General features: G+C 43.2%; 1 protein-coding gene across 10 annotated transcripts in view; it reads right to left on the bottom strand.

The window, feature by feature from the left end:
- Nucleotides 1-20,147, bottom strand: part of BRSK2 (BR serine/threonine kinase 2) — a 304,432-nt gene that overhangs the window by 4,287 nt on the left and 279,998 nt on the right. For 7 of the 10 annotated variants that reach the window (XM_030948597.1, XM_030948596.1, XM_030948605.1 and 4 more), the window contains 3 exons: nucleotides 19,241-19,421; nucleotides 18,509-18,598; nucleotides 10,131-10,178 (listed from right to left, as the gene is read on the bottom strand). In XM_030948597.1, coding sequence (XP_030804457.1) covers nucleotides 10,131-10,178; nucleotides 18,509-18,598; nucleotides 19,241-19,421 — 319 coding nt within the window. The remainder of the gene's footprint in view (nucleotides 1-10,130; nucleotides 10,179-18,508; nucleotides 18,599-19,240; nucleotides 19,422-20,147) is intronic. The other 3 variants (XM_030948601.1, XM_030948604.1, XM_030948606.1) reach the window with 1 other exon arrangement.

The following is a 20,147-nucleotide window of genomic DNA, read 5'->3' on the forward strand; positions in this document are numbered from 1 at the left end:
CTGTGTGCTACTGGAACAGGCATCTCCTTCAGCCAGCTCTGAGATCATGCTGCTGTGTTAACAAGGACTGGGCACTGGGCACATGACTACAGCCTTTTGTGCCACGTGGGCCTCCGGGAAGCACCGTTATATGCTCTTAATATGCTTCTGTGTTAGAGGGTGTGCAGAAGGTCATACCTGAGGGAAAGGCTCTAGGGGCTACTGAGGGAAAGGGACCTGGAAAGGTAGCCTTTTTTTGGGAATTTCTAGTCCCCTTTCATTTTCTTGGATTGGGGGATTAATCTTTATCAAACATAGGAGGGGTCACTCTTTGAACATGGGTATTGAAAGTGTTTTTTATCCAATGTACACAATGGAGGTGATGCCTGTTCATGATCATTAAAACCCCATGATGGTTTTCTCAATATTGGGACTGTTGGCTCTACTGTTCTATCAAATTCAAATAATTTCTATCTCCAGCTCCTGGAAGGAAATGGGCTCCTTGTATGTGCCTTCCAATGTGGTAGAATGCTGTGAAGAATGGAACCTTTCATCCCCAAGATGGGAACATTCTGTCAGGAGCAAAGGGCTTCCTCATAGCAGAGACTGGTGGATACTGGTGGCTTGGTCATAACGTACTTCACTTTAATTCCAAACATAAGCAACCCAGTAACTACAGCAGGCAAGTACTTTCTGCACACAGCAATTTGACTGAAGAGCTTGTTGAGTACTTTCTTATTCTCTAATGGAAAATGCAAGCCAGACATCATTGTCTTACACAGAGAAAGAGGAAATGCATAGTATTTGTGCTTTGCAAACTGAATCAGTTACTCTTTTTTGCCTGCCCTATGCTAACCAGGTAGTGGCTGCTTTTCCCTGCTTGTTAATGGGCATTCAGAAAAATCAAATGGCTGGTAAATACAGTGAAGAATCTTAATCTAATTCATTCCTTGACTTCCTGTGCCTGCTGCTTTGTGGTTAATGCTCTGCTTGCCCTGGTTCTGTCAGTCAGTTCCACTAAAGCTAAAAGCAACAGGCTGTGAGTTTCTGGAAGGGCATCATTCACCCAACTGACTGAGGCCTTAGTGATGGGCACAAACAACCAACCAGGCAAAGCACATATCTCAATTTCCAACTGTGAAGAGAAAGGCTTTCACTAAACTCAGTTGCTTTGGGCTCAGGCCTCCCTGAGCTCCACCTGCTCCCTTCCACATGCAGGAAAATGCTTGGGAAAGGGGGTATCTGTTCCACATCTATGACTTCTACATCAGAGATGTAGAAGTCTGAGCCTCCCTAAAACTGTTTTAGGTTTGTGGGCACACACATTGCGCAGACTCATTTTTCTCTACTCAGATTCATTTATATTTTTAAGTGGATACCATTTTTCAATGAAAAGAGAAAAAAGAAAGCAAACACTCAGCCTTGAATGCAGGAATGTGGGCAGATATGGTTCTTAGGTGGCTTTGGACCCCTCATCTTCATAAGCAAATGGAGTCAGCAGAGAGAATGAAAAAGAGCACTGAAAAAAATGCTGGAGAGGAAAAGACTGCTGGGTTGGGAGAAAAGAGTAGGGGAATATCTCTAGTTATTCAGCTGAGCAGTTTATTTAACAAGCTTAGAGGGAAAGATGAGGGCAGAGTAAGCAGGGCTCTGCAGGAACTGGGAAAGTTTTTTGTTTTCATATAGACAGGAACAGTGACAAAAGTACAACTTGCAAGAATGGAGCAATAAAACACTTTAGAAATTATACATCTTGTATTTGCTGAGTCCTGATACAGGACTTTTTAGTCATCCTACTAAAATATGCAGCCCATGTTTCATCCACCCTTTCTCCTCCCCATGGCCTACTGGCTTTCAGGTGCCTGGAGATTTATTGCAGCAAAAGTATTTAACAGTCTACTTTTCTTTGCCTGTATCACTGCTGGATTCCTTACAATCATCATTTTTTAGTTAAAATTTTAATGGGAGGTAAGAAAATCCTTAGGGATGTTTAGAGAGCTACTGAAAACTAAAATAGGCCATTTCACTAACCCTTTCCTTCCTTTGCCTTTTGTACTTGAAATTAAATAGTAGGTAATAATGCCCTCCTGTCCTGGCAGTCAAGGAAAAACTGATGCTGGGCTGGTGTTCACACTGCTCTTTGGATAGACAAGGAGTCCTCACACTTTTACTCTGGAGATACCCAAGAATGGGTCAGCTGTGCTGGAAGCATGAAAATGGTGCAGGGTGTTGTTCCTGTTAGTTCTCAGTTCCTTTTGAGGTTATAAATCCAGTAAAACAAGACTTGAAAATGCAGGCGATGATGGATTAGAATAAGTTTTTCAGCAATCTTCCATGTCTAGAGTTCAGTGCAAGATGTGTCATAGGCTCTTACACCTGTAAGTCCATCAGGGGGCCTCAAAAAGGCTGCCTTTCTCATTTCAGAAAGTGAGATGACATCCCATTTCCTCTGGACAGGGATGAAGGTTTGGCTCACTGATTCTTCAGAACATCCCTGGTGTTTCATGCACAGACTAAGGTCTTCTTTCCCCTTGAGAGCAAATGTTCATCAGCACAGAGCAAAGAAAGTGTAAAGGGTAGTAAGGGTGAGAAACCGAGAGAAGGATCAGAGGCAGGAGAGGAGGTTCAGAGCATTAGGTATATGTCTGTTAGGAGGAGATGGATATGTGCAGTTCTGAGTTAGACCAAGGAGCTGTTTGCTGCAAGACAGGGAAAGGGAATGGGTTTGAAAACAAGCACTGAAGCTTATGAAAGGGTCATGTATTGAAGGGGTGCTGAGAGAAATATATTTATGGAGAAGGAACTGGTTTGGGGCACCTGTGTGCAGCACTGTCACAGCCAAATATCATGAAATAAGTCAAAACTGTGAATGGATTTGAATACAAGCTCTAAAAGGAAGAAACAGGGCTAGAGATAGACAACAACATAGAAGGAAGCTGGGCAGGCAGTTTGCACCAAGCCTCACAGTCCTCACTATTTCATCTGCTGTTCTTAGGAAGCCTGTCTGAAACTGACCTAGGCCCAGTGGTGTCACCACTTCGAGAAGCCAAGTGAAAATGGAGCATCCAGGTAAGAGAGGAGGAAGAAAATAAGGGAAATCACTCCAGGCACCACAAGTGACACCAGGAAAGGATGTACCTTGCAAAAACCCTGCTCTCACTTTGTAAAGACCTCACAACCCTCTACAGAACATAACAGGAGGTGGTGAACAAGCAGCTTCAGGACAAGCCTGGAGGCTTCAGTTACTGATTAAGTCTGCTGTTTTGTAACATTTTTAAGACAGTCAGATAAGGACTTGCCCCTCTTTTCACTGCAGCAAATAGCAACATTCCCATTGACTTCACAGAAGCAAACCCTGAGGCACTTCGTTCTCCTGTGAAACCATCTCTCTGAAGTCTATGTACTGTTAATGCACTAATCCTTGTGGTGCTGAACACAAAAGTTGCACAAAACAAATATGCCATCTGTGGGATTATCCTCTATCTTTTCTTTCTGTATAGCCGGAGATGTTTTGGGTTTCTGCATGTATATCTTGGGCTTTAGGAGAAAGTGAATGGGAAAACATAGGTCACCAGTGGGAAGAGACACCTTTTCTCAACCTGACTTACCTTACTTCTTTCCCTGTTGCTTTCACATCATTCCTGACTGTCTTTTGCCTGCCTCTGCTCCTGAGGTTTTCCTCCTATACTAATTCCTTATTCTTTGGCCCTTGTCTTTTTCATCCCTAGGTGCACTGTTTTGATAGCAGCTGTGGTTCCAGTGAACCGTGTACTGAAAATCCAACTTCTTTCACATAAAGCATTAAAACACTCCTTAATGTGTGATAATCCATTTCCTTTCAAAATAATTTTGCCACTTTTATAGAGTTCTAGCCCACTTCATTAAGACAAGGCATTTTTTTGGTCTGTTTGCTTGGTTTCTCCTGTCAGAGTATCTTCTGCCTTCAGAAACAAATGACTTAAAATATAGAACTCACTCCAAGAGTATATGCAGCGAAAGGGATGACAGAATAATAAAGTGGCCCATTCCTCTTCGTTTAGTTGCAGACCATGTAGGAAACTCCCCCCAGACTGAAAAGGCCCCAGCCTGTACAAATCTAAATCAGGCAGATACCTCACTCAGCTCACTAACTACCGACAGAAAGTCCAGGGAACAACTCCAGTTTCTTGGCAGGAAACCTGAACTGCAGCTAGAAAAGGTGATTTACTTTCCAGAGTTCTTAGACTCTGCCAGTAAAAATGCCAACTGAAAATGGTGTCTGCAAGAACAAACTGCAGAACTACTGCAGAACTGAGCAACTACTCAAGTTATCACACAGCACTGGCACAGGTATCCACGCCACCAGCAGGCGGGAACTTCCAATTGCTACTCCTCTGGGGAGACCTGAACAACCATCCTGACATTTAAATGTTCTATAACCCATTCTCGTTCTTACTCCCCTAAAACATCCCATTCTCCTCTGTAGGAGGGTGGCCCAATATTTGTGTCTAGCATCCAGCTGGCCATTCTCTGTCTTGCACATTTTTTCTCTCACTCACATAAACACACAGAGAAGCTGAGATCCAGTTCAGCCTCTCCTCACAGTATTACTGAGACTGGTAGCTCTGGAATAATGAATTAGGGGACGGTGAATACAGGCAGCAAAGCCCTGAAGGGATGAGGCCCATTTCCTTGCTGCTGCCTCCTGCAGAGCTAAGGCATGAGTAAGGAATCAGAAATCAAACAGTCTGTTACTGCTGAAAAGCTCTGGCCAATCCAGCACCACCACGTAACATTCAAAAAATGAGACATGATGATGGAGGAGAGGGAATCATACATTCATTTGGACAGCTGGTGGCACTGAAAGAGCAGGCAAGGATAGTGGTGGGATGAAGAGATGCCAGATTCTGTTATGGAGTCATGCTCTTCTGGCAAATTGTCTGGTAAAGGTCTAAGCCCACAAATTTTTTGTATCTGCCTGCCCTTTTACACAGATCTGCCTGCACAAGTGTGTGCTGAGAGGGGAAACTGAGGATCCACACCCATAAAGCCACAGCAAATGACAGTATTGTTGCTACCCATTCTCTTAAGAGATTTCTGCAGCTTTATTCGTATCTTTTCTGCTATAAAATGTCAGAAATGTATTGGCACTTAATAATACAATTTTGATCTTTCCTGCCAGATGGATGTTCACATATTATGTTATGGGTTTCAAATTCTTTAGCCTGTTCCTGAGGAGATAGATGACCTATGCATGCTGGTGAAATGTTGCTTCCTCATTTCCACTGAATAAATCACTTCAAAAGATGATTTAATCTTCTGGTAAGGCCATCTCAAACTTAGCTTAGTCTAGCAAGCAATTCCATGTAGCTTCCTGGAACACTGGCTATCATAAATAAAGCGCTGTGATCTTAATTAAGAGTGAGATATCTGTGTTTTTGTATTAGATATTATTACAGAGAAAAAGATCTTGTACTGCATAGTAAAAATCTAACCATAGCTGTCAAAATAGGATCTGACATGAATCAAACAGTTCAATACATCTGGATAAACTTTTAGTGCCAAGCTGCCTTTTTTGGTGGCTACCAGTGCAAAAACATGAGGCATGAATTGGAAAATAAATGTCTCCTCAACACAACACTAGACTGAAGACATACAACTAAGTATGTAGGGAGTCAGCCATTCCTTTGGACAGCAACGGATACTGGCAGAATGGGCAGGGATACCTGCAAACCTGGCTTGAACTCTTTAGAGCCACTGACTTATCTTACTTGTTGTGAACCACCCATTTTGAATGAATATGTCATCTCTCGGGGGGGTCTTCTTCCTTTGGTCTCTCAGCTGGGTCACAATTTGAACTGGAGAGTCAGCCATGCTCAGAAAAACCAGGAGCCAGCAGATTTTCCAGGAATGTTAATAAAACCCCTTTGTTCTGACCACCTCACAGTGTGGCAGTGCTAAGAGCCTTTCAGCTGGGAGGGCAGTGTGTGCTTTTTTCTGCAGGTTCTGACACCAATATTTCTGCCAACAGTTTCAACTTTTTGGCAGCAAATCATCAACCTCCTCTTCCATCAAACAGCTACTTTTAGAAGTGAGATTACTCTAATTAATGCCAATACGGGTCAGGATCACTTCCAAGAACACCAAGTCCAGGTATTTGCTGCTGTTACTAACACAAAAACGGACTCTAAATGAGCACTCACAAAGATACAGGCTCCAATTGCAACCCAAAGGTGATGTAACTAGTTTGAAACTACAAAATGTTTCCTGACTTCCCAAGCAGATTGGAATACTACTGGCATGGGCTTGTGTCTGTATGAATCAAACTGTGATTGCTGGGAGCTACAAAGAGAAGCCTTTACTGCAGTGTGGTTCTCTGTGTGCAGAGGACACCTAGCCATGGCCAGCTAGATCAGACAGCTCTGAATAAGAAAAATGTCAAGTCCTAAACACTGGAAGCAAAAGATCTGAGAGAGATGCATTGGTGAGATATGAAAGGCAAGTGGATGTGCTGTGCTTCTGGTTTGATCAGATCATTTTGGTGATAGTCACTGGTACCCACAAGGAACCAAAAATCTTCTTGTTTAACTCTGGTGCCAGGAATCCAGGTTTCCATTGTAAGCAGCAATACAAGTTAAATGTTTAAAAGTAAACACAAGGCCTTCTTTCCAGTCTGCACAGGGTTATGGTCCAAGATTTTGCAGGAGTGTATGGTTGTGCAGAGCCTAACATGACAGCATGATCTGACTGGAGCTGCACCAGTTATCCATACTACCCCTTTCCTCCTCTTATCATCACCCTCTTTCCATGGAAGTGACACTGATGTAACTGAAGACTTCACTGAGAATTATCAGGGAGGGAGAATAAGAAGCAAAGATTGCCTTACAAGTAAAATTCATCCTGAGATAGTGGCAGTGTGAAGACTGGGAAGTTTACAGTTTTCCTAGGTTAATCTCAGAAGCAAAAGTGGAGGATAAGGCAGGCTTTTCAGAGCTTCCTGTCAGCAGCCAGCACCTCAGCAAAACATACTTACCATGGACTCCGAAAAACTGGGAATGGCTGGGAAGGGGAGCTATCAAAGGCTATATACCAGCCCTACCATGAAACCAATCACCCAAAGAAAGTCTCAGCTCACTACATGAAAGACTTGAAGTCACTAAAGTTTGTGAAAAGAGACTCTTTGCTGACCAAGGACTATTGAAATGGCACCATGGGCTTCTGTGTGGTGTGCATCAATGGCTCCAGATCCAATGTGTTCAGTATACAATGAATGATACTTGCTTTCTAATTCCCAGCTTTGTGGTTGAAGCTGGAGGGCTTTTCAGTTTATGTATTATCTTGATTTTCATTTTTAATGTAAAGGCTCTGCAGAACCTATTAGAACCTTAATTATACAACCTATTCTTCAGTGAGATAGACATAAATACCAGATTAGATGGTAATAAACAGTTCTCTCAATCCTGCTTCAAAAGAAACAGAATCCAGCTTGTCCTTTTACAGCTGTGCTGATTTTATAAGGCTTAACGACAGCACATAAAGTGGTAAAGCTTAGTTGTCACTAAACTGATTTGGCTGAGAATACACACAGGAACAGATCAGCTAAAGTATCACTCCTGTAGATGTTTTTCAGGTTACAGCTGCATTTTATATGCAAATATTTTAATTTTTACAAGGTAAATTTAATCTTATGAACAGGCTTCAAGGAAACCAATTTAGTCTTTCTGACAGCAGCAATGCCCATTCCCCTGCTGAGATGGGTGGAAACATAAAATAAAATATTTCACCCCAGCATGCATTTCAATTTATTATGAGCCACATTCTTTTCTTCTATTGTGAAATACTACAGGTTGGCAGCATTTTCTGGTTTGCATAGGTAGGGTTGGTAGAGCAGCAGTTGTGTCATTTGGATATTGGCAGCTCCTATGACAAACCTCGGCTGTTCAACATTAACTTGTTTCTCAATGCCAGTGACTTTATGCAAAACCACTCCTCAGACTGATGACCACTGCTAGCAGAAGATAACATTTAAAGGACTAAACAAATTTGCCTTGCTGTTGATTACAGCATTCAGTGGTTTATAGTGGGTGAAAACATCTTCCTCATTCCTGCCAGAGCTTTCCCATGGCTGAGCCAGGCTGAAGAACTTGATTAGCTCCTCTTGCTACAGTGTTAACTCTTTTGGCAAGAATGACCCTGTGCTCAGAGTCAGAATAGGGAACAAGGAAGGAATAAAATAGGGAACAAACCCCCAGAGAATACAGTTTTTCTACATTATTGGTTATTACTAGATGAACATTGTGTCAACATCATGGGAGGATTCTCATCTTCAGAACCACAGAGAATGGTTTGCCAAAAATAGGCTAAATGCTCACACGGTTCCCTTCCACTCCCCTGTCTAAACCATGGGTGAGCTCCAGCAGAAGAAAGCTCCAGCTCCTCATTCACACAGGAGGGTGGAATTCAGCATGGTGCAGTCACCACTGCTTACACTGATTGTGAGCTCACCAACAGGAATGTGATTTAAAGGAAGCAGCTCCATTAAACTCCTACAGGGCATCCTATCTCCTCTCTGTCTGTGCTGTAGCTGCCACAAAACAGTCTCCCTTGCTGGCCTTCACCTTGTCCTCTGTGTCCCTTGTTGGATTGCTGCTGACACAGGGGCAGCTGGAGGGCCTGCATGAACTGTGAGTGAGCAGTGATCTCTCTATCTAGAGAATGCAGGGTGCTGCCTGGTTATCTCCATAGCTCAATTAACTTGCAAGCAATCAGCAGAATCAGCATTTCAGTATTTTTGTATGATGTGAATGCCAGATTCCAGGCAAGAAAAGAAGTCTTGAGGAAGAAGAGGAATTTGCTGTCTGATGACTTCAAGAAGCTAAGGGTCTGAAATGAGTCTTCATAAGATCAGAAAAGTCACCTAAGAAATCAAATGAACTCCTATCAGAGCAAAGGTAAAACTCCCACCAGCAGAGCTGCAACTTAAGGGAAAGAGATTGCCTGAAACACAGGCCAAATTCTGCCTCAGTCACACATGCATAAACCTAATATTATCTCCACCATGACAACTTCCCTTTATGGTTACAGACTTCAGAACAACTCCAGAACAACTTTCTTCAGTTAATGAAGAGATAGTGTGGCAGCTGCAGGTCCAGCTGGAGAGCAGCACCAGCTCAGTGAACACTTTCCTGCCATCTTGTCTTCCCTTTCACTGAGATATCTGAACTCAACCGAGATACCAGGATGGAAATCTAAAGAGAACAGAGTTCTCTCATACAGAATCTTTCTGTACAAGACATGAACAGTAAGACAAAAATATCTCTCTTAGTATTGGGCATTTCCACTGTTGTATTTGGACCAGTGAGTAGAGGCACAAGTACTGAACGTAAGACTACAGTCCATGTGTGCAGGGAGGGACGGGAAGGCTACAGACAAGTTAACCAAAATTCACATAAGCCCAAGCAAGCTGAGCTGAAAGTTTTGCAGATTTTTTTTTCTTATTCCTAGCAAAATTCCAAATCTTCAGTAGGTTCACTACTCCTTCAGTTAGGGACACAACATCCTTCCCTAAGTCCAGAGTGGAACTATGACAGTTTACTCTAGCCAAGTGTCTGACATAATTTGCTGTGTGTCTTAGGGAGAATTTAAAAGTGCCACACCCCAAGGACATCTGGGGAAGAAGGGGGTGGATGCAAAATGGAGTTAAATAACACAGCATTCCTGTCTCAACAAATAGCAGGAAACCAAGGGAGACAGCAGCTAGCAGGGCAGCATTCAGCTTCACTGCAGAAAAGGGACTGAAGAGTCATGAACCAACAGCAGCAAGTAAAGAAAAGAGGAAACAAAAGTCAGGAAAGAAAATCACTGGCCTGGGTTACAGTGAGAGAGGGTATCTCAAGTTTAACACCACACATTTGTGCCATGAAGGGGAAAGCTGTGGTGGAGCCTGTGCATCTGTGCATGGATGGGGAGGAACAGAAAAAGGGATATGTGCTTGTGCCCTCCAGGTGAGTGAAAGACATAGAGGGTTGTAACCGGGTGGGGAGTCTTGGAAAGAGCGTGGGGGAGCAGGGACAGGGAACGGCAGGAGGTGCAACAGGACAGCACGGCGCATTGTTATGTTGCTCAGCAGGGGCTGGGGAAGGTGAAAAGGCACAAGGGAAGGAAGTTCTTACCACATTTGGAAAGTCTGCCAGTCATCAACTCCATACAGTTAGTGGTGTCTGGATCATAGAGCGGAAAGAGGAGGGAGGGAGGGAAAAACATAAAAAAAGGTTTCCATACCTCTGTGCATAAAGTAGTAACTTAGCACATTATTACCTGAAGCAGGAAACATACACACATCTTGGTGTTTACACAACCCAGGCCAAATTCTGCCACCAACTCTATGCCAGTGCAAACATGGCCCTGTGTCTGAGTGTGGAGCTGCTTCAGTAGTGCTGCCTCCACTCACCCCTTTATCGTGGCTGGAGGTATTTATGAGATGTGGGAAATACTCTGCTATCACATTGGCAAACTATAAGCCTTGAATACAGTGTTTCACCTGGCCAGCTTTGCAAATTAGCCTGCAACAGCCAGGAAAAGCTTAGCCAGCTCATATATCTACATCAAAAACCTGGAGAGAGGGAAGAAATCTAGCCCTGTGCTATTGGACATGAAGTGAGGCTACTTGTACAGCTCAAAATCATCTTTTAAACCCCAAAGGATAATGTCAAAGTTTCAATCTAACTCTCCCATTCAAATGTAATCTCTTACTGCTCTTGCTTTCAAGGTCAGTATTCACAGGCAATAGCAGCACATCCGGAAAGGGTGGCAGAATCTGGCCCTAAGACATTACTGTCCACTTTGTGTACAGCTCCCATTGCCACAGACTCTGGGTGCTTCTTACTTAGGTGCAACAAGCAGAAGGAGCTCCACATGTCAGCTTTAAAACAGAAAGGCCCAGCCCAGCTGGACGCTTCCATGTGGAACCTGCTGGCAAGCCAGATCTGCTGCTGTCAGCCAGGACTCCCTTGCATTTGGGATCTAAATCAATGTGTTCCTGGGCAATGTGAAGCACGCACTGCTGAGCAGGTGGCTACTAGTTAAAGCACCCAGATCTCCCCTTGCCTGGGCTCTTGAGGAACACTTGGGTTTTCAAGAAATGGGTTTCTTGGAAAAATGCACACATGTGCTGAAAATCCCTAATTGCCAGGAAGCTCTAACTACTCTCTATCTGCTATAAAGTCTGCAGGACAGAGCGGGAGATAATTTCTCAGCATTTCTCCCCTTAAATATTGAGAAAAGTAATTTCATAAGAGGAGGAATATACTAGGGTGAGCTGAACTCATGCCAGAAGAGCATGGATATGCATCTATTATGATGCAGCCAGGCTTGTGCTGCACAGATCATCTGGGAAAGCAGGGAGTAGAGAGGGCAGCTGCTTGGTCCAGTGACACTGGTCAGAGCATCTAGGCAGGGGTCACATGCTCTCCATGCCCAAGGCTAAAGGTGGGCTGGCAGAGATCAGTGGGAGATGATACCCACGGAAGTTCTCTCAGAAAGGCACAAGACTGAGAGAAAGGGGCAGAAGAATGGAGGTGAAGGAGAAAAGAACATTCAAGATCTAGAACAACAGAGGTGTCAGACAGGCCAGGAGTTTACCTGCCTTTGAAATTCTTTCCTTGGTCTGGCAGGCAAAGAATTTCATATACAGTACAATTTCAATACATTTCTCCCTGAAGATGCCTAGCAGGTTTGAGAAGTGCCCACAGCTGCTGATTGAGTCAATGACTAGAAGTCACACTCGTGGTCTGTATCTTTTTTTTTTTCTTTACTAATTTGGAGAACTTTTTGTTTTCTTGTGCCTTTTAGGGGTTCCTGTCCAGCCCTCTCAGAGTCACCTACCCTTTGCTGCAATGCAGAGTGATGCAGATCGACAGAGCACTCACACAACCATTAGCAGAACTTAGCTTTGAAAGAACACATAAAGAGCAAAGAACATCTCAAATATGACCAGAATACTGTTTCTGACTCCTCGCTCCAACACCTGGAATTTTCCCCTCAAGTGTATCCAGACTGACTGGCCACACAGTAACCAGAAATCTGGAAACAAAAAAGTAGTATTTGGATAATGTCAGAGCAGGTAAACATTGTGTAAGATCCTCCTGAAACTGGTATTTTGGTTTCATTCTTCATTTTAACAAATTAAAGAGTAATCATGTCCCCTTAAGTTAACACTGCCTTTTTTCCTAAGTCATTTGCAGTCAGCACAGCTCTCTTTGGTACTTAAAGGCAATTGTGTCACAGGTCTACACACATTAGTTGTGTGATTAGAATACAAGCTGACAGACCTACACACAAAAAAGGGATTGTAACAGAGGCTTTTTGACAGCTGAATATCTTGGGCTCTGGAGCCAATTTGGTTCCCAAAAAAAGTAATTTTGTATAATTTTGTAATTTTTTTGTTATAGAATTAGTTTTGACAGATAAGAAAAATTTTCTGAAATATGAGACTATGGAAAAAAAATCAAACTAACACTAACAAAACTTCTAAGTTGTCTTTCTCAAAACTTTCACGCACAACTATGCTTTGAATCCTCCATATTGTCAGGGCTAGTCCCAGGAACTGCAGAGGAATTTATTTTTATTTGTAGTGTCTTTCCAACACCTGATCAGATTGTTTTTCCCCAATTCCGAAGGCAGAGCCAGAGCTCATACTGCATCACTTGGACGACAGTGTTAATGTGTCTTCAGCTTCTCTTTTAGAATATTTAGTTTAAGACTTTCATTTCCATCCTATTGTAACATCTGCTTTAGTAAATACTCTATGTGATAAAGTATTCCATCATTTTAAAACAGAATTTTTATTCTAATTGGAAGTCTTAAGATTCTAGCCAGTCAGCTTCTCCTCATGGATAATAATCCATAATCCAGTGACTGTGGGATCCAGGTGTTATGAGAAGTGAATAAAGCCAGGGTCCAAAGGCTTTTAACTGTCTGAGAAGCACTGATGGGTTGGGTAACTGCATTTTAATGTGTCCTGCTTATTTTTTTAATTAAAATATAGTGGCAGTGTCAGCTCTCAATCCCTCCGATGATAAAGCAATTCCTTATTTTATAGGAATTGCTGGAAGTCACTCACACTTTGGATTTGACCAAGACTTTGATAAGTGACATCCAGTTCAGTTCACTAACAGATGGCAAATGCTTTGGTTGAAATAAGGCCTCCCTTCAAAAGGCCAAACAAGCTCTGAATCCACTAAAAACTACTAGTGCTCTGCTGATTTTTCTTTCCCAATTTTCTTTATTCTTTAATTTCTATCCTATGTAGATGTCACAAGGAAGCTGCCTGGTTTGTGATGCTTCAGATATCTCTGAGACCCATCCCAGCCCAGGAAATCTCACCCAAACAGCTGCTCCTCTGAGATCTCCAAGTCCAGGGCTGGATCCCAGAAAGCACTTAGCAGCTCCTGCCAGATGCTCACAGTCCCCAGGAAACACCTCCAGTAAGGGAGATGATGTCAAGGGAGCCACCAGCTCCTCTGGTCCAAGGCAGTTATCATGCAGATTGAAATTCCCCAGTGTTTCTGTGCTTATTTGAAATTCTGTTTTCCTATCAAAACTCTGGAGAGCTTGGACTTTTTTCTACATGCTTTATTTCTGGACTACCAGTTAATTTTAATGAAGGCTGCTCAGTAATAATACTAAAGCTGTTTAGCAAAAACACAGTGTTCTGCCAATCCAACCAGGCATTACAGGGCACTTTTTGTAGGTGGAACTATGATAGCAAGATGAAGTAATTACCCTAGACACTAAAAGAGTATAAGACATAAAGGGTCACAGAAGATTGCAGGAAACCTGGGACCTGAATGAAACCCAGAAAAAGCTAACATGCAATCCAATTCCAAACTGGCATTTGCACAGTCCTTTTTTTTTAAGTCTGCAGCTGGAAGTTTACCCTGCAAAGCACTTCATTTGCTCCTTACTCCATTTTCCATTTTGATAAAATCCTTCACACATTTGGAAACTGTAGTTTCTTACTTTTGGTTTTTTTGGTGGCAATTTGCCAGCCTGCAGCTCTTGTGAGCCATAAAATACCCGGAACTCACAGATCAGTGCTCTAGGAAGAATCTGCACTGCCCTGTTTTGAAGCTAGATATGGTCTCTAAACACTTGTTTATGCTGATGAAAGGCACTTCCAGCAGTAACAGTGAGATGCTCTGAACTTGGAGATGTCAATAGTTAAAATCTGATATCAAGCCAATAAATATAATAAGGAAACAGAAAACCTTTTACAAAGAAGCTTTAAAGGTTATTTCAGTATTGCTGATTGCCCAGTACATGGGAAAATGGGAAAAAATTTGAATATGTAGTATCCCACACTTGAAAACCAAAGCTCAGAGGAGCAAGAAAATATTAGGGAAATAAAAATTGCTACCCTATGAACGATCACAGATGGCTTTTGCATGCCCCTATTCACCAGCTGCTACTATTACTCTTTCGTGCAAAGGCATCAGAGAAAAACAGATCATGATTGAATGGAAAGAGTGCTGGGCTGAAACAAAGGAACAAATCTCAGATATCGTCCTCCATGGAGAGAGATCTTTTTATCCCAGCAAAGGGCAGTCTGCCCAGGGATTACCTAAGCAGAGATTCTGAGTATAAGGCCCCTGGATGGAGCCATTCATGGACAAGAGACAAGGCTGACTGCTCTCACAGACAGTGAGACTCCCTCCCAAAGGGGCCCTTTCATGGTCTCACTGAGCGTAATGGCTTTTCTGATACCAGTAACAAGCACACCTGGACAACTATTCTGGGTCAGATCAAAGGCCAAAACCATCTGAGAGTCGGATTTGACAATCCTTGTGGGTCCCTTTGAGCTCACAATATTCTGTGATCTGTGATCTGGTGCTCTGTCTCCTTCAGCAGCTCCACAGACACCCAGGAGTGCAAGAGCAGGCCAAGCATACAGAACACTTCTCCTACCACTGCCTCACTCACCACTGCCAGGTCAGAGATTTCCTGAACCTGCTGTAGTTTCTCTGTTTAGCAGTCCCATGAAGATTTCTCTGCAGGGAGTTATCCAACCTCCCTGTGAGTAAGAAGTACTCAGGGCAAGATGAGTATCTGTAAGCCCCTCACATTCAGAACCTATTTCAGTGAGGAGTTCCACAAGCTCTAGATTACAGGAAGACATGTTTTTCCAATGGCTTTCTTGGTACTTGGCTTCCACTACCTTATGCTGGCCTCTAGTTTCTTTCATCAGGAAGAAAAAATGAACAATCCCTATTTACTTGTTCTGTGCAAGTTATGAGTCACAGACCTGGTATTGTCTCAGCAGTTAAGGCACAGAGCTCCTGAAACATTAGGATACAAAGCTGGTATGTTGCACTAAATGTTTCCATTGAGACAGTGGATTTTAGAAGCATTACATTAACTTATGGAATGGATTTAATTTATTTACACTTTCTTTCAGGTAAGGGAGAGAATCTATTTTCCTGCTTCAGAGTATGCCAGAAGAAATACGCACAGCCAGTCTTAGAAAGGAAAAATGGAAGTGAATGAGGGAGATATATGGAGGAAGGGATACTATAAGGTGCTCAAGTGTGACACAGAAACACATCTGCCTAAATCAGGTACAGAACAGGCTCACACACACACACAGAGATGCATGGGCAACATGATATCTACAAACACTGTTGTCAACTGGAGGAATGAAAAAGAGGAAAATGCATTCTGAAACCCAGGCAGGCCGGCTCAGGGGGCTGGGATGCTGCACAGCAGATCAGAGGGGCAGCAGAGAGAATGACTCTCACTGTCACATGTTCCTTAGGCCTTGCTGTTCTGCTTTATACCGAAATCATTAAATCTTCCCCTTCTGCAGGTCTCCCTTTACATGCATGCACCTTTCACAGATTGTTTTCATCATCCCACCTGTAAGTGCATCAGAACTCTGTAAGGCAGGAGAGACAAGACACATAAGATGTGTCTGTGCACAAGGAGGTAGGAAAAGCTCCAGTGCTGAGCCAGTGCTGCTGGTCAGGGGACAGTCCCATGCTCAGAGCCATGGAGGAAGAGAGTCTAAGTGAAGGTGAGCTCAATCTGTTGCAGCAGTAGACTGCCTACAGAGGGTTCTCAAACCATGAACCTGAACAGGGCCCAACCTCCACAATCCCTATGTGGTGTTCAGAGCTGGCACTATGGGAGGAGAAGAGAAACAGAGAAGACTGCTTTGTTTCTAGTGAGAAATGCTGATTAATTCAATGACAATTTCTAGGAAGATTTTGCACACATTTCCAACCAGACACCCAGCTAAGCAAGGTGCTGAATGTGAACTTTTCTGTTCTTTATCCTTTTACTACCCCTTACTCTCACTTGGCTGGGTATGTGAACTAGTGGGCTACCCTACTTTGATGCAAAGGTTGTCTCTTTTTCGGTAACAAACCCTTTATTTCTCTTCCCTTGCTTTTCTCTCTTTCTTGTATACTGCTCAAACCTAAAATTTTCAGGTTGACTTCTCTCATTTTCAAGAGACTTGCATATTCCCGATCAGGTTAGGTGGTGTGATACAGAACAGTTTGACACCCTGTCTCATGAGCTGTCTTGCCTGGATGAGTCCCCAGCTAAGGGAATTATTATTTTTAAATTTCAAGAGACCATTAATTTTGGTTTTGCTCCATGTGAAGTTATCTGTTCCAGTCTGGCATTAGAGGTCAGGCTGGGTTTTCCCTGCTAGAACAATATGCTCTCATGTAGCTTCAGGCAGTAAAAATAGTATGATTTCTTCATTCCAGAACCAGAGCAAAACTGTAAGTCAGATACATTTCTCATAGCAGAGTATGCCCATAACATTTCCCTGAGTTTTGGTCAGATGGATGGTTTTTATTCCTGCTATAATATGGCTTTCTTAGGGAGATATCCTGCTTCACATGCAAGTGTGCAAGAGGGTTCAAGTTTTTCTATAGAGCCTCAGTAGCTAGCACTAATTAGGGTGAAGAAGTTAAAAGAGATCATCAAGTTATTTACTTTATAAATAATTTTTTCCTCACAGGAAAGTAAGGGTACACCTCACTCTTGAAGAAACAAGGAATACTCGAATGTTGTCCATGCATCAGGAGTAACATGAAATATGTTTAAAGGATGCTTTCCTACCTCAATCCCCTCACTCCCACCCGGCCCTAGCATTTCCCAGGAGGAAGAGCTAGCAGAAAATACTAGCTGCTTCTCTGAGTTTGACTTAATTTCAAAAGTCCAGACAGCAAAAACCTGAATCAACCATAGTTATAGTGTCCTTGTTTTCCCTGCTTCTGAATAGAATAACCCATGTACTGGGCACCATTGTATTCCAGCATGCAGAAGGATCAGGCAGTGCTGGAGGCCAAAAGCAAAGAGGACACTGAACTGAGCATATTTCTCTGTCAGGTACTAGGCATACACACTTCTGTGTGCCGTTAATTTATCTTTGGATGCTAAAGCCACAGTTAGACCAGAAGGATGTAACCCATATGTGCAACGAGCCGAGGACATCTGGGACTTAATTGGAGGATGCAATGCCAACTTAACTCCCCCACTTTTGTCTTGGCTTGTTCACACAAGGGTCAATAACAGAATTTGGCTCTAAAGCTTAGTATTTATTTACTTCCTTTTCATCTCCCGCTGCTTCTGCCTCACTGTCTTCTGCTGCAGCCTCTGCTCTCCAACTTGCTCCTATTTATCTCCAGTACCTGCACATTCTTTCAGCTTTTCCCTACTTTTCCTTCCTTGATGCATTCCCAATAGCTTATCTGCCTTAAGTTTTCAATTTTCACCTTCTTCTTTGTTCTGTTCTTTTAGAGGATAGAAGAGTTACCACAGAGATTTTGTGTGTGTCTGTACAACCACTTCAGTGTTCAGAGTGAACACCTGCTACATAATGATGGGATGAGGCCAGTTTCAGTATTATCAATTCAGGCTGCCTGCACATCCAGATTGATGTCATTGCACAGGGTCACGCATGTAAGGCTTTCTCTACCACCACAAGGAATTGAAATTTACTTTTCAAATAGATAAAATACAGCTTCTGCAGAACCTTAATATATAATTTGTGCTACCACAGTATTGAGAATTGGATCACACTCCTGGAAACTATTAGCCACCTCCTGACCACATGTTAATGGCTAAGTTAAAAGTAGCTCTCAAGTTTGTTCAGGGACCCATTGAAGTTGGAGGTTTCTAAAGTATGCCTGAAGGGTTTGAAAATCAAGTATCCTCTAGAGCATGTCCCTACTCTGGGAGATTCTGGAACTGGAGAAAATCTGGAAGATCTGTTGATGATGCAGCTTTTGATGGAGAAATGGGCAAATGGCTCTTTGGGCGGGCAGAGGGCAGAAGCTGTTCAACTGGGGAATGTGCTGGGAGCACTGGAGAGGGAATGAGAAACGGAGGAGTGGGGTGGGAGCAGGGAGTTACTGCTCTGTCTGAATGGAGCTCGTTTTTTGCTGTAATCAGAGGGATGGCCTCCCTCAGCCTCCTGCTATGAGGCATTTCACCTTCCTGTCCCTGCTGAAGGTGCTGGACAGTAGAAGCCACTTACCTGATAACTGCTGCACTGAAGGCTGGTCATGTGTGCTTAACAACTGTGCCTGAATGGTTTCTACTACCCTCTTAAAGCGACGGCTTGGACCTGCCAGGAGAGAAGAGGCACAAGCAGCTGTGAGAGCAATGGGAGCCAAGCCCACACACAAGGCTGCAGGGGAAGGATCACAAGCACCTTCCCTTCAGTCTTGTCCCCAGAGGTGTCCTGACTGTGTCTCTGTCCTTCAGCCAAAGGGGCTATGGTGTGCTGGGCTCAACAGGAAGAGGAATGGCTTTGGGGCTCCTTTTGTAAAGACAGAAAAGGTGAGGGGGTCTGTTTCCTTGTTGCAACCCCTGTGGGGGGCATGTGGCCACCCAGAAGAAAAGGGTGAGTGCATGTTTCAGTCAGAAGGAAGAAACTATGGCCTCACAGTGCCCAGCTGAGACTCTGAGAATTCTGAATAAAACATGGAGCTAGTACCATGAGTTACACCAAAACTGGTGTGCAGAACAGCCATTTTAGCACTAATCATGGCAGTGCCAACTTCACCTCTTCGGGAATCTCCTTCACTCTCTGCATTTCCATCACTACCAACACCATTTTTGTTCCTAATGTCCTCCTTGCCCCTGACTGAATTTTCCTGAGGTTAAGCCAGTTATATTTTTTCCTCTGGCAGAGCAATTTGCAGGCTTCTATTATCAGGAAGGACCAAGCCAGCTGGCACCCATTTTAGAGCTTTGCCATGGTTACCTGATAAGAGTGTGAAAGTGACAGAGTAGATCCCGTTCTCCTTTTGCGCCTCTCCCCCTTCTGTGTATGTTATGTCCACCTGGAACTTCACTGGCTTCTGGAAGACAGCAGGACCTCCTGTGGACTTATATTCTGCACGGAAACTTGTCTGTGAGATGACACTGTGACTGAGACTTGGGATCTGAAAGAGGTTGGTAGAAGCAGATAGTAGAACCAGTGTTAAAGGGAAAAAACCTGCAAAATTCTGTTTATAACAACACACATTTCCAGAATGAGTAACATTTGCTAGATTTGCTTCTGGTCTTGAATTTTTAAGGTACAGTGTTCTTGTGAAACCAGTAACAGCATAGGTTGCTGGGCACCACAGAAGAATGCACTGTTGCTTACAGGACTGACCTAAATTTCGGGATTGAATATTGGTGGAGTATCCAACACACTTATGAATTTACACATGTTGCTCAACTTCATACAGTCAGTCTGTCTTTTCCTACTCATCCATCAGTTTTGAGAAATGCCTTTTGCTGAGCAAAAAGTGATATTAAGGAGTGGGCAGAAAAGTCAGTGGGATAAAAAACTGAATATAAAAAACACCTAAGTAGCCTGGTCTCATCTCAGCTGATCCTGTTTTGAGCAGGAGGCCTCCTGAATACCTTTCCAACTTCAGTTGCTTGGTGATTCCATGATGTCAGATAGACATCAGGACACTTGAAGTGCTTGGGACATCCACAGGGAGAGCATGCTTGCAAATAACTCACCCAAACTTCTATCAATATGTGAAAGAACTCTGAGAAGCTTTGTGACATCATGCAACATCTGTATATTCAGAACCCCAGTGGAATTTCATAACTTCCTAATCTTCAAGCAGTTACCTTTCACACTTTCCTCCAAAATTTAACAACATACTCAT

Source organism: Camarhynchus parvulus, chromosome 5 (assembly GCF_901933205.1).
Source record: "Camarhynchus parvulus chromosome 5, STF_HiC, whole genome shotgun sequence".
Taxonomy (NCBI): Eukaryota; Metazoa; Chordata; class Aves; order Passeriformes; family Thraupidae; genus Camarhynchus; species Camarhynchus parvulus.